General features: G+C 40.4%; 1 protein-coding gene across 1 annotated transcript in view; it reads left to right on the top strand.

Moving 5' to 3' along the window:
- Positions 1-343: 343 nt before the first annotated feature.
- Positions 344-15311, top strand: part of SLC44A3 (solute carrier family 44 member 3) — a gene marked incomplete at its 3' end in the record, with an annotated part of 88076 nt that continues 73108 nt past the window's right edge. The window contains 6 exon segments of the mRNA XM_081026183.1: positions 344-374; positions 822-917; positions 5960-6102; positions 8362-8474; positions 8477-8512; positions 9439-9532. Coding sequence (XP_080882309.1) covers positions 6089-6102; positions 8362-8474; positions 8477-8512; positions 9439-9532 — 257 coding nt within the window. The 5' untranslated portion in view covers positions 344-374; positions 822-917; positions 5960-6088.

Raw genomic sequence — 15311 nt, 5'->3', positions numbered from 1 at the left:
TGCTTATAACGCAATACAACAAAATGGTGAGCACTACTCACCTGTTCGCTGTGGATCATACAACACCACATCTGTCCTCACCCCTTGGTATGGATTGGCTGAGAATTCCCACTTTCTGCTCATGGCCGTGGGGGACCCGCCCGGGGACCCCAGTGCTTACGTCGAAGAGGTGTCTGGAGTACAGGGCAGGCGGGGCCTCTCCGGAACACCGCGGAGTTGAGGGCACTCGGAGGCGGCCGCCAGGGGGCGCTGTGTCCCTTCCTGTCGCTGGGGCTAGGGTTGGGAGTGGAGGTGGGTGGTCGCTGGCGCAGTGTTGACCCCCAGTCCCTGCAGGAGGCACAGGATGCGTTGCCTCGGCGCCAAGCACCTGGTGAGTGTCCGCCCCGGGGGAAGGGACCCAGGGATAGGTTACCGGGAGAAGTGGGTTCAGGCTCCTCCTACACGCACCTGCCCCACCTGGACACTTCTGCCGTTCCCGATCCGCGCTGATAAAGCCCGGCGCTCCGAGCCCTGGGCACCCCTGGTGGGGGACCTGGAATCCCACTGCGGTGCTGGGGCACGACCGTAGGGGTCGCCTCCAGGTGCACTGCCAGGTAGGGACTTGGCGACTGCGGACTTCACATCCGTTCCGCACGAGGTGTTTCCAAGCGCTACGAAAGTTCAAAGTTCGAGGTGGCCATAGTACAATGCAAACAAACAAAAAAAGTTACTTTGAGCAGTCTTCAAGTCAGTTTGGGTTCCGTTTCCAGGTTGGGACCCGTTTGGTGCTTTATCCCCTTTTCTTCAACTGTCTCGCCTCTTTTTCTGGAAACTTTTTGCAGAGAGAACCCCCAGGCAACGACAGTGGAGACCGCAGATTTATAGGAAATGCGCAGATACAACGTGGTTGTTCTTGTTCTTTTTTTTGGACGGGTTTGGTAAGTGAGGGTGCCTGATGGGAAAGACATCAGAGTTGTGTGTCCCCAAATAACTGTGCCCCAAATGTAAATCACATGCCCAGGGCCTATCTTGTGGAAGCCAGGGCTTCTGGGTGTACCCAGTGAAAGTTGGTGCTACAATGAGAGACACCTGCCATGATAACAAAATAAAGATCAGTCCTGGGGAAATTCAGGTCTCAACATCCTAGGCTCGCTCAGTTGGAAAGGCTGTCTTGTCGCTGCTGGCCTCCTTCTAACAGAAGGCCCCATTAGGAAATAAGAATCGCCCTTTGCAATGGGAATTGTTTAATAGGCCAGTGTGTGGTCTCTTATCTGAGCTCACCGTTTGGAAGTTCTTTTACCATCTCAGCCCCCCAAATTAAAATGTTCCTCAAATGTTTGCTGTTTTTCTAACAGGAAAATCCAGGATGAGCCTATCGTGTTTCCCCGAAAATAAGACCTAGCCAGACCATCAGCTCTAATGCATCTTTTGGAGCAAAAATTAATATAAGACTTGGTCTTATTTTACTATAATGTAATACGAGGTCCAATATAATATAATATAATAAAATAAACATAATATAACTAATATAATATAGTATAATTAATATAATATAGTATAATATAATATAAATACCGGGTCTGATATAATATAATACCAGGTCTTATATTAATTTTTGCTCCAAAATGCATTAGAGCTGATGGTCCGGCTAGGTCTTATTTTCAGGAAAACATGGTAGAAATAAATCACTCTTAATTTAGCTAAGCAGAACACACACACACTTGGTTGTGTTTAGCAGCCAAAGGGAAACAGGCCTTTGGTATAAACCCTCTAGTTAGATAGGTAACGATTTTTTCCCCGTTTTTCCTTCTAATTTCCAGGTATGTATGATTGCTGGTAGACCTCATCAGGTTGTGCTATTTTAGTCCTGGGAGAGTCTCTCAGAAGCTGAATCTTGAGGCTTTGATACTTATTTTACAGTTGTAGGTAACAGCAGGAAAAGCTTCACTCAGCTTTTTCCAAGACCATGTTCATGAAATCATCCATTTCAGATTGAGGCATGCATTTACTGTCTGGTGAATGATTAATTTATAAAACCTGATAATAGCTACCAGAGAGTAATTTCCTTTGTTGAAAAGGTTAAAATTGGAATAGACCCTAAAATACCATATTTGTTCCTCTTTCTTTAGGAAAGCATTTATTCACTTGTTGACTTTCCCAACCAATTTCGTATGGACAGACATGGTTACAGGCACAGTGAAATGTTGGGCCTGAAAGGTGTAACCATATGTTCAGTTGTCTATATCATGGCCCTTGGAGTGGAGAAAAATTGTGCACCTACAGCAGCTCTTCCTTAACTCCCCACAGAAGGCTGATGTTTCTATCTGGGTCTGCCATTGTATAAATGCACGGAGCAGCTGTTCTGCCTGTGCCTGGCAGCTTTGACCTCGAGCTGTTATGTTATTTAAAGGTCTTCACTAGCCCCTAGTACTTCAAACCTAGTATATCATTGCCGAACTCTCAGGCCAACAGCTGTCTGGGGGCATCATAGCCTGAACAGTTATGAACCATCTGTGAGGTGGCACAGAACTAGAAACTGCTCTAAAATTATATGCCATTTGCAAAATAAACCTGAAGGCTTCAATATACCCGTGTTCTCTTTACTACATTAAATTTGAATAATGAGAGTCCTTAGTTGACTGGCTTTTGGTATCTTCGGGAACATTTTTAAGCCACAGACATTTAAAACAGAACAAGATAGTGTTTTCTTGTGCTTCTGCTGTGCAGTCTTTCTAGTCTTGTGACGTCCTGACCTTGGTGATGTGCTGGACAGGATTATTATTGGTGGTGCTGCCCTGCAGTGAGAGCTGGACAACGGAGGTTTGGGGAGAGGGTCCAGAATTATAAACAGGGACATTCTGTTGCAGATAGAGCACCAGCTTTTAAAATATTTTCATAAGACATGTAGGACAGAATTTCTTAAAGTCTATACCATCTCTACCTCTACTTACCTCTCCAGTGTCCTCTCCCACCTCACGCTTTCCTACTTGTCTTTCAAAGTGCCATTTTCTGATATCACCATTGGTGGTGAACTCCTTAGCAACCACACCGTACCTGGTACACACACCTACTGAATCATCTATCATATTGAATTGTGATTGTGTGTTTGAAATTAAAACCACATAAATATGCACAGGTAATTTTTGACAAAGAAACTAAAAACATACAATGGAGAAAAGAAAGCCTCTTCAATAAATGGTGCTGGCAGAATTGGAAAGCCACGCGCAAAAAAATGAAACTGGACTGCTATCAGTCACCATGCACCAAAATTAATTCAAAATGGATCAAAGACTTAAGCATAATATCTAAAACAATAAACAGCATTAAAGAAAACATAGGTACTAAACTTATGGACCTTGGGTTCAAAGAGCATTTTATGAATTTGACTCCAAAGGCAAGGGAAGTAAAAGCTAAAATAAATGAATGGAACTATATGAAACTTAAAAGTTTCTGCACAGCAAAAGAAACTATCAACAAAATAAAGAGGCAACCAACTGAATGGAAGAAGATTTTTGCAAATAGTGCCTCCGATAAGGGGCTAATATCCAGAACATACAAGGAACTCATGCAACTCAACAACAAAAACACAAACAACCCAATTGAAAAATGGGCAGAGGACCTGAAGATACATTTCTCCAAAGAAGACATACAAATGGCAAATAGACATATGAAAAAATGCTCAACATCACTAATTATCAGAGAAATGCAAATAAAAACCACAGTGAGATATCACCTCATCCCAGTCAGAATGGCTATCATCAACAAGACAAATAGTAACAAGTGTTGGAGAGGCTGTGGAGAAAAAGGAACCCTTATACACTGTTGGTGGGAATGCAGACTGGTGCAGCCGCTATGGAAGGCAGTGTGGAGGTTCCTCAAAAAATTATGAATAGAATTGCCATATGACCCAGCAATCCTTCTCCTGGGTATCTACCCAAAAAATCTGAAAACATTTATACATAAAGACACGTGTGCTCCAATGTTCATTGCAGCTTTATTTACGGTGGCGAAGACATGGAAACAACCAAAATGTCCTTCGATAGATGAATGGATAAAGAAGTTGTGGTATATATACACAATGGAATACTATTCAGTGGTAAGAAAAGACGAAATAGGACCATTTGTGACAACATGCATGGATCTGGAGATTATAATGCTAGCGAAATAGGTCAGACAGAAAAAGCAGAGAACCATATGATTTCATTGATATGTGGTATATAAACCAAAAACAACAAAAGAACAAGACAAACAAATGAAAAATAAAAACTCATAGACACAGACAATAGTTTAGTGGTTACCAGAGGGTAAGGGGGATGGGGAGTGATAGATGAGGGCAAAGGGGATCAAATATATGGTGATGGAAGGAGAACTGACACAATGGGATTTATAGATGATGTAATGCAAAATTGTTCACCTGAAATCTATGTAACTTTACTAACAATTGTCACCCCAATAAACTTTAATTTAAAAAAAGAAAGAAATTAAAACAGAGTTTTGATGGTTAAAGTAGTAGTAGTATGGTAGGGACTCAGGATTATCCAAATCCTCTCCCTCTGCCCCCATAAAACCTTCCGCTGCTCCCTATGAGTTTCCCAAGGGAGATATTAATATAAAGAATACTGATAAATGGAAAACATCACTTCATTATTAAATCTATGGTGAGCTGGGCAGAGGCACAGGATCCCTTTCTTCCCCCTACGTCCCAACCCAGTCAAGATACCCACAGTCCAAGTTGGAAGAGCAGGAGAAGACTGCTGAGGCTGCGTGAGCACTCAGTTACACCCACAGCCTGGGAATAAGGGGTGAGGGATCTGTCTACCAACAAAGGTGACTCTCTCTCCTCCTGGAGTCTACATGAGGAGATGCTGGGGGACTGGGAGCTTCCTTCCAGGACATCTGCAGCTTAAACATCCTGCTTGTCTCCTAAGCTGGGTTCTTTGAGGACAGGAACTCTCTTTTGTTCATCTTTCTGTCTCCCAGTAAGAGTCTCTGACACACACTGCACACTTGAAGACTGTTATTTTGATTTTAAATTAATAATGAATGCAGAATATTTGAAACATATTTGACTTTGGAACAATGTACCTTTGGAACATATGATATCAATACTACATTAAATGGTGTACTATAGTCTCTCTCCTGGAATAACACTATTGATACCGAGAGTATTAAATGGTATGCTATGCATCATATATTGGGAAACTTACAACACTAAGTTTGTTTTAGAGGAAAATACATACTCAATCTTGATAGAAGGACTGTCAAGCATATAATGGAACTGAAATTTTGAGCTGAAATTTCAAATATTCCAAGCTCATTATGAAATTGGATAAAAGTAACTAATAAATTGTAAGATGTTCTTCTCCCTCAGAACAATTGAGGTTCTTTATTTTGTGTATGTTAAGCATATTTCAAAACACCATCTTCACACTCACTACACACAGTATTTTGGTACATATCAACCATATTGTCTCAACACTTGGGGGTCAGAGTTTTCTATTAAGACTAAAAGAAAAAGGAAGAGAGAAGGGGAGGTGGAAGGAGGAGGAGAAAGGGAGGAAAGGAAAGAAATTCAGGGAGAGAAGAAAGAAGGGAGGAGGGAAGGGAAGGGAGAATGGATGGATGGAAAGAAGCAGCATAGCGCTGGTGTACTTAGATAAAACAAGAACCTCAAGAAAGAAAATTGAGCTGTCCTGGTGAACTTAGGCCAAGAAGAAAAAAATGACAGACTCTTGAGAAGAGATGAAAAGATGGACCAGAAGCTGTGTCAACATTTTAGAATATTCTCCTACCTAACCTGTTAAAATAAGTGTTAGAGTAGCAGCGGTGTCCTAACTGACAGTATTGCTGAAGGAGAGAAGTGCAATGATGCTAGGGAGTTCATTTTCTACCCAGTTCCATTTTATGTCAGCATTTGGGGATGGGGCACAGGTTCACAGCCCTTTGGCCAGGCTCTCATGTGCCACCTGGATTTTGCCAGATGTTCATCACAGGTTACTTGGTGGTAGCTGGAGCTACAGGAAGACTTCTCTTTGGCTATGACAGCTTTGGCAACGTGTGTGGCAAGAAGAACTACCCAGTAGAAGGGGCTCCTCTTTAAGGGCAGGACATGACCCCAAAAAAGTAAGTGTTCAAGTAAATCCCCAATCTATAGAGGCACTATATCGTATTTCAAACTTTGTGTAAATTAAGTCATCCGAGCCTAGAAACTGTTTTCCCATTCAAAATTCTGTGAGTCCATCTCATAAAAAGAGAGGCATATGTGTGGTAATAAGGACACAGGTTTTAGAATCAGCCAGTCCTAAAATCAAATTCAGCCTCTGCTACTTTTCAGCTGTTTAACCTTGGGCAAAGTACTTACTCTTTGTGAGGGGAGTTTTCATCCTTTTAAGCATGGCTCATTATACCCACCTCACAAGGTTGTTTTAAGTCTCTGCTGATTGTTTTAAGCCTCCACTGAGATACACCATGAGCTAAGGCTTACTAAGTGTTAGTTGTTACTCTTATTATCATAAAGTATCGGAATCGTGTTACTAATTGTATGTTACCAAGTGTACACCCTCCCGTAGTATTGTGTCTACGTGGAAATACCTCGATCCTGACTGGGAATGCTGGGGACTATGTCTCACCCTCACCCAGTCTCCGCTCTCAACCATGGCGCTGTGGGATCGCATTTTCCCCCTCCAACTCCAACACAGGAACGGAAGGGAAGAGATAAGAGTCCCCTGAGGGGAGAGAAATCCCTGGCCATGATTTTCTAAATGGAGACTGACTGCTTATAATAATTTTTGTGACTTGATGACCAAAAGCAGCTCCTAGGAGAGAAATCTTGAGGGTCTGAATAGGTCCCAAGTGTTAAGTTTGGCGTCACCAAGTATGAATCTCGGACCAGGACTCTTCTACCCCAGAGTGTTGCTCCGGAGGTGGGGTAGAGGGAGGGTGCTTTGTATTCTGGGTGTAGATTACCTGGGGCACTTCCCCTGCACTTGTGATGTCACTTGCAGAGAACTGGAGGAGGAAGGGACTGCCAGATGCACCCATGCTCCTGTGTCACATCGTATTCCCAATGCAGCGCTGAGACATAATCATCCTACTCTGAAAAGTCTCTAATTCATTAACCTCAATAGCGAAAAAATAGAAGCAACCCAAGTGTCTATCAACATATGCATGGATAAACAAAATGTGGTGTATACATATTATGAGGTATTATTCAGCCTTGAAAAGAATGGAGATTCTGACACTTGCTACAACATGGGTGAACCTGGAGGATATTAGGCTAAGTGGAATAAGCCAGTTGCAAAAAGAAAAATATTTTGTAATCCCGCTTACATGAGGTCCCTAGAGTAGTCACATTCATAGAGACAGAAAGGAGAAGGGTAGTTGCCAGGAGCTGAGGTGGGGATACAGTGGGGAGTTATTGTTTAATGGGTATGGAGTTTCAGTTTTGCAAGATGAAAAGGGTTCTGTGAGTGGGTGGTGGTGATGGCTGCACAATAATATGAAAGTACTTAGTAACACTTAAAATGATTAAGATGGTAAATTATATGTATTTTACCACAATTAAAAACCTTTTAGTAAAATATATGTTTATCATATACCAAGGATATCTGTCCTCTCATCTATTGTCGTACCACCTCCCTTTCTCCCATCCCTCTGAAGGTGAAGGGAAAAAAGCTTCTGGGACCCCTCCTGCTGACCCCTCCCCTGGAGGGCCACTTTATAGGGCTCTTCCTCTGACATTCCTCTGATCCCAGTAACCTGGACAGGTACTGGGCATGGGTCTGGGAGCTGCCTCTGCTAGCCCCATACATGACCCGTTAATGACACACCAGTTTTGTTTTCATGCCTCACTTGCCCAGTGCCTGAGCAGCTGCAGCAGAAGGGTTCTCATGAGTGTCCTGGCTCTTAAATTGGGAGGTAGAGGGAGAGATAGCCTTGGCCTCCTTTTTCCTTTTTCATTTCCCCAGGTTCAGCTAGTCTCTGAAATATAGTTGAACACTCTCAGGTGCAAATATGCTTTCTGTGGGTTTCATTGAACAGTCTATTCACTGCCCTGATCTAGCAGTCTGTGGCAATTCAGTCAGTCCCTTCCCATCCTTAGTGACTTCCTCAGATAACTCCCTAGTATTATCCCCCAGGAAAGGCTGAATCTGGAAAAGCAACGTTTTGTTAACATTTGAGTGTGGTTCCCAAGCTACATACTTTCTAGATGGCCCCCAGCAGATATAATACATATTGAATAATGCTGAGGCATTTGATTATAAAAGCTTGCATAGTTATTCCCACATTTGATAACATGTGGATATTTTTTAAGTGCTACAATTAACCCCAACTAGAAGACATGCTCTAAGACATTCTCCTGCTGTTTCCTTTGTCTCCTAGACATGTGTTCTTTATGAATTCCTGCAGTCTGGAAGTCAAGGATGGGAGGCTTATTTCCACTGCCCTATGTGTATCCAACTGTCCTGAAGAGAAGCTGGAAGAGATCCAGCTGGAATCCTGGAAGAGATCCAGCTCTTTGCAAAGAACAGTGGTAGGCACTGAGGGACCAATTCTTACCCCTGAGGTTGGGGACCATGTTGGGATAACCTGTGCAGACCTATAAGAGACAACTTACCCTGATACTGCTTTCTCTGGAAAGGTGGAAATTGCCTTTCTTTGTGGGCCTCTTCTTGTGTGAAAAACGCCATAAACATTATCTCTTGAGCTTGTTCAGTTTCATTCAAGTTTATCTGGGTTTACCTGAAACTCTAGCTATTCTCTGCTCACTGCTAGGGAATATAGAGCAGACAGCAAACATTTAGGGCCTTAAGGCAGGGTCAGATGAATCAGAGAGCTCTGTGCACATAGGCACATCCAGTCCTAGAGAGCATGCCTAGGCTTCCTGTTGAATTGCCAACAAGTATATTCTTTCATTAAAATGTTGGGGCCCGTGGTTACCAGGGGGGTAGTTGTAAGTTGTACCAAACATTTGTGTAATTGAAGTACCTCACTCTGAGGCCACCTTTCAGAATTATGTTAGAAGGATTAAACAACCAAAGGAAAATAAAAGAAATTGAAGGCAACCTACTGTCAATTTTATCTGCCTGTGAAATAGTGTACCAGATTTTAAAAACTTGTTTGCAAGGCTGGGTTGAAAATATCAAGCATGTACAATAAGTAACCTTCAATTATTTTAGTACCAATCGTATAATGGTAGTATAATTTTAATTGTGAATTTGAGGTTTTAGAGAGAAAGTGAAAAAGAGAGGACCTAACTTGACCTCAGATGGTGTGCTTATCCTTTTTGTCTCTAAGTCACCCATAGCCCTATTTTCTAGATCTGAGTGCTTTATTCTGTCTACTTACCACTTTTGTAAAATGACTTTCCTTACTGTAAAATGGTTTCCTTACTGGATCCCCTGGAAACATGGGCACAATATAGGAAAATGATACCGTCTGTGTATCTTCTGGTTCCAGGGTCCTTCCTGTGTGTTTATAGTTTGAATTCTTCCAACTACACTCAGAATGCACATGCAGACTCATTGTGCCCCAGGCTATCAGTTCCTCCAAGGTAAAAGCTTCCATACTTTTTTCTTATCTATCAAAAAAAGTGACTGGGTACTTGGTGCATGTCTGTTACTCTTCTAGGTATTGGGGGAAGCACAAAGCAGATAGTGGGTAAAGCCCCTGCCTGCAGGGAGCTTACAGTCTACGGAGAACCAGGGATAAACAAAGAAGGATTATTTGCAACATACAACAGACAGAGGATTACAAACCAGGCTAAATAAGGAGAAAACTGAACAAACAATAAAGATAAAGTAGTCCTAGACAACACTAGAACTAGCAAAAGTAAAATATATGGATTGTTACTGAGTGGTTTTATAGTTTGTGTGTATTTTTTCTATTCCAGCAATTTGTTACAAAGTAGAAATTGTTAACTTTTGCTTTTTTTATTGCAACCAGACATTGTTAGTTTTTAAAGCTCTAGATTTCTCCATGAGAAACAAACCTAGATGTGCAATGCCAAGGGGCCACCACACCTTTCTTCTCAATGAGAACAGAAAACAGGTCCTTCTTAAGAAGACCACTCAGTGAACTCCTTTCAGGGTCTTATTCATCTCCATCAACTAGAGCAGGACCTGGCATACAGGAGGCATCTTATATTCATAGATAAAGCTATAATGATGAAGCAGTGGTTGCATTGCCATGGTACATGGCTCACGTTTGGGCCATTGAGAAGGCTAAGGAAAAATGCAATTAATGATCATTGCCAATGTCAGGATGCTGAGATGTACTGAAGGATGACTTGAGTTTATTTTGTATTACCATTCTTTTTAAAATTATAAATATGTTTAAATGAATGAGACTTCTGTGCAAAATCCATGAGAAATAATTTAAGTAGTACAAGGCATTGTGCTAACTTTCTAGTACAGTGTTTTTCAAACTCCTGGTTGGAACCCACAGTAAGAAATTTATTACGTCAGAACCCCAATATATACATCCCTTCACACATGCTTACAAGGTCTGACAATTAAGTTCCCAAACTTGTTGCAACACTGTTGTTAACCTTTTTTGTTATCAGAGGGATTGTTCATTATGAATTTGTACTAACTGGACAAACAGTTAACCAAGTTTACTATTTGGAAGTGCTGAAAAGGCTGCGTGAAAAAGTTAGACGACCTGAACTTGTCACCAACAGTTCATGGCTTTTGCATCACAACAATGCACCAGCTCACACGACACTGTCTGTGAGGGAGTTTTTAGCCAGTAAACAAATCACTGTATTGGAACACCCTCCCTGCTCACCTGATCTGGCCCCCAAAGACTTATTTCTTTACCCGAAAATAAAGGAAATATTGAAAGGAAGACCTTTTGATGACATTCAGGACATCAAAGGTACTATGATGACAGCTCTGATGGCCATTCCAGAAAAAGAGTTCCAAAATTTCTTTGAAGGGTGGACTAGGTGCTGGCATTGGTGCATAGCTTCCCAAGGGGAGTACTTCAAAGGTGACTGTAATGATATTCAGGAATGAGGTATGTAGCACTTTTTCCAGGATGAGTTCATGAACTTAATTGTCTGACCTCATATGTATATGGAACAGAAATAGAAGTCTCAAAAAACAAGATTTTCCCTTACTACATATGACTCACTCTAATAGTTCCTATTCTATTTTACTTTTTTTAAAAAGTAATTTATTTCTAATGGGTTGCAAATGAAGCTTGAAAATACTGATCTAGCATGTGCTAAAAAAGTACTTGAGTAGGTTGTAAATGAGTAGGAGGAAGAAGATAGTTGACTATCCTTGTGACATTCTTTTCTAAAAGAAATACTTTGTGCTTTAAGCAGTTGAAATAGGAGAGAATTATTTGCAGAGGTGAGTACCCATTGCATTTTTCTATGATATTTTTTAAATTCTGGGTCATGTCAGAGATCATAAAAATGTCTCAATGAAACATAACTGAACCCAGGAAAATAAACTACAATATTTTAATAGTTTGAGTGGAAATTGTTTAAGGAGAGAAGGATTTTTTTTTTTTAACTTTATACCCTTTGACTCTCAACTTCTCATGTCCCCCTCCCCCCAGCCCCTGGCTACCACCATTCTAGTTTCTGCTTCTATGAGACTATTTTATTTTTTTCTAATTACATTTATTGAAGCAGTCCCTATAAAACAGGTCAAATTTCCTTGATATCTGGGAAAACCAATATTCCAGAATTTGCCATTACTGTCAGAGCTAACTTACTCCTTATGATACCAAGACAAACTAAATGGTTTCAGTTGCAGGGGATAAAGAGGCATTTGTGGACATATACCAGGAACTTAATGCACAACCAACCCAAACAAGAGATGAAGGCCCACGGGAAATATAGTACATTAAAAAAATGAGTAAATCCCTTAACCTTTTGTGTATACCTTACAAAATGCTTTCATATGGTAACTCCCACAGCCCAGTGTACGGTATTACCATCATCCTTATTTTGCAGGTAGACTGTGGTCCCTGCTCTGCCAATAACTAGTTCATACCCTTGAAGGAGACTCAGGCCACCCAGGGCTCAGCTATTTAGTGCACGGCCAGGCCTCACACCACAGTCATTTTGTCTGTCCCTTCTCTCACTAATCAGTATTAGAGACACCCGTTTCATACATGGCAAATAAATCATGGGGAAAATAGAAGCCAAGCACCTTTGAGCAGACTAACCATATTTTAATTCTAATTCACAACTTGATTTATTTTTTCTTGGTATGTATTTTTTAATACATAAATATCCATATTGGTTTTGCAATGTTCCTGTGTGATATGTATTTTAATGTGCATAAATCATATTGCACATTTTTCTTAATGCTCTATGTTTTATAGATTTGTTCATGTGAATGAAGGTTAGGGGGATTGTGAGTGATGCAGTCAGTGCCCTGCTCAGACCTGCTTTACCAGATGTAGTAGCCTGACTCCCCGCTGTTGTATGTATTGGCTGAAAGCCACTCACAGATGCCACCTTCTCTGAAGAACTGCCCTTGGTCAAACAGAAACCAATTAGCCAGGGAGACTTACCTCTCCCCGCCACCCCTGCCCCCGGGATGTGACCAGTGACTGACAGATATAGGGGTACAAGTGCCCCAGAGCACACCTTGGGGTCAGGCTAAAGCAAGTCTCCGGCTGAGACCCCCTCCTCACTTATCCTTATCTTTCTTTACCCTTTTCTTTCTCATTCCTTTCCTCCTAAGAACACCGTACCCCTGAATCACTTAAACAAGAATCACTTAAACGAGAGTCCCTTAGGCTCTGACCTATGATAGTGACTGCACATTATCATCTAAACTGGTACAACCACCATTCTATTCTCTGCTTCTATGAGATTGACTATGTTCGATTTCCCATATAAGTGAGATTATGTAGTATTTGCGTTTGAGAAGGGTTTTTTAAAGAACACTCTTTGTAACTGTGCCTGCAGAAGGAATTGAAAGAGAATGGAATTTTTCAGGTTGTAACTTAACACGAGTTGGATCAATTCTCCTCTTCCTATAAATGGGATGACAACTGCAACTCCACAGAAGCTTGATATTGATGATGATAACAGCAAGCACTTACTGAGCTTGTGATATTTATCAGGTACTTTTCTAAGCTCTTGACGTGTATTAATTTATTTGGACCTCACAAAGCCTCTGTGCTGTAGGTATTGTTTTCATCCCTGTTTTATAGCTGAGAAAAGCGATACAGAGATGGGTTAAGATTGTGGAATTGCTGGCATTCAAACTCAAACAGCATCCACATTTATTTCTATAACCCAAAACAAACAGTCAAGGCTACATTGGTTTTATTTTGCCTGGCAAATTACCTCCTTGGCACACACCAAAGTGTGTGTGGGGGATCCCATACCATGTGTCCTAGGGTCACCATCTAACTCTCAATCCAGTCCTCATCTTTTCATTGCTTAAATGTAGACCTTTCTAACTTTTCAAGTGAAGACAAAACAGCTTATTGACCAGCCTTTCTTGGATGGATTTAGGCAGATAGAAATAACCTTGAGGGCTCCATTTCTGTTTCCTACACAAGCAAGTGTTTGTTTCAAGATAGAAATGATCATATTTATCATGGAAGAGCCGGGCCAAGAGCAAAAAGCTTGAAAACATGAGAAGTGTGGCTATAGGGCCAAAGTGCATTTTCTAAATACCTCTTTTTGACTAAACCAATTGTTTCTTCTTCCTCTGTTGATCACACGAGGTGTAACATGCCCTTTTAGAGCAATGGCTGAATATCAAGAAGGTTTGTTACTAAGTAGGTATGAGCTTTTAAGGGCAGTGAAAAAATTACTGCAGAAGATAACATGCAAGTAGATCTTTTTCTTCTGATGTTCAATGTAATATTGTATTTTGAGTCCCCTGTGTATTTAAAATCTGAAAGGCTTGGATTTTTCCCTCTAGTAAATCAAGTTCTAGCCTCCCACACAGGTGCCCATGCATGTCACTGCATTGTTTGCTCGGATGAATTCCAACAGGATAATCTAAATATACAATTAGTTTTTCAAATTACTTCCTGCAAATTTGAGTGACCTTGCTGATAAGGAAAGGAAAAGCAGAAGTGGGGAAGAAACCACAATCTGTGGCCAAAAGACACAGCCCCATCCTAGCTAATGAAGCACTTTGTGGTAAATTGGTCAGCCACCCACTATGGGTGAGCTACACTTTATATGCCTCTCTTCACCCTCAAGGCTAAGATGGGTCATTCTTTACTAGCACAGGGTTATTAAGTGCCTAAATAGTTAACAAACCATGTTGATAAAATTAAGGTTTTAGGGAGAATTGTGTCTGGGGAAAAACAAATAAAATGACATTAAATCTATATCAGACATTAAATCTATATCAGATTTTATTTTTTCAGAAATACTAAATGAAAGTTCAAAAAACATTTGCTTTCAAACAATTCATATTTGTTGGTGGTAAGACTTCTTAGTAATAGAAACTAAAAAGAAATTAAAGTTTTAACAATTGGAAGGCAAGAGGTAAAATGCTCTGCAGGTGGCAAGAAAATTAACTGAAAAACCACAAGTAATAAGAGAACTTATTTAGGTGGCAGGGAACAAGATAAATATACTGAAATCTGCAGCATTTATATTTTTAAAAGACTCCTTTTACCACAGCAAGAAAAAAATACGTACAAAAACACAAGTCCCTGGAAAGAAATTTAATAACAAATGAATACGAACCACAGACAGAAAACTTAAGTAGACTTCTGAGATACAAAGAAACGTTGAACAAATGGAAAGACAGACTGCGTTTTTGATGGTACAATTCAGCATTATAAAGATGTCATTTCTCCTGAAGTTGAGCTATAAATTTATCATGATTGCAGTAAAAATAACAACAGGATTTTTTTCAGAAACTGGATAAGCTGATTTGAAATTTTATAATGAAAATGAAAAACAAGAATGGCCAAGAAAAATCTGAAAAAGAAAAACAATGAAGGGGACTAGCCTTCCCAGTTTTTTTAAACAACGTACTATAGTACTAGAAACCATGGAAGAATTATTTTATAACCTGAAAGTAAGGCAGGCGTCTAACTATGACGTAAAACTCAGAAGACATAAAACATTGAAAAATTTGACTGCATTAAAAACAAATATTTCTGCATGACAAAAACACTAGCGACAAAATTAACAGGCAAATAAGTTGCAATTTATATAAAAAAAGATTGTTTCTCTAACTTACAAGAGGTCTTACTAATCAGCTTTTAATAGACCAATTTTTCAATATAGAAATTAGATAAGGATATACACTGATGCTTTAAAGAAAAAAAATATTATTAAAACATACAAAAAGAGGCTGTACTTCCCTCATGTAGGGGAGATT

The sequence above is a fragment of the Rhinolophus hipposideros genome, assembly GCF_964194185.1.
Source record: "Rhinolophus hipposideros genome assembly, chromosome: 19".
In the NCBI taxonomy this organism is placed as follows: domain Eukaryota; kingdom Metazoa; phylum Chordata; class Mammalia; order Chiroptera; family Rhinolophidae; genus Rhinolophus; species Rhinolophus hipposideros.
The sequence above is the reverse complement of the archived record's forward strand: the minus strand, read 5'-3'. Positions and strand labels throughout refer to the sequence as shown.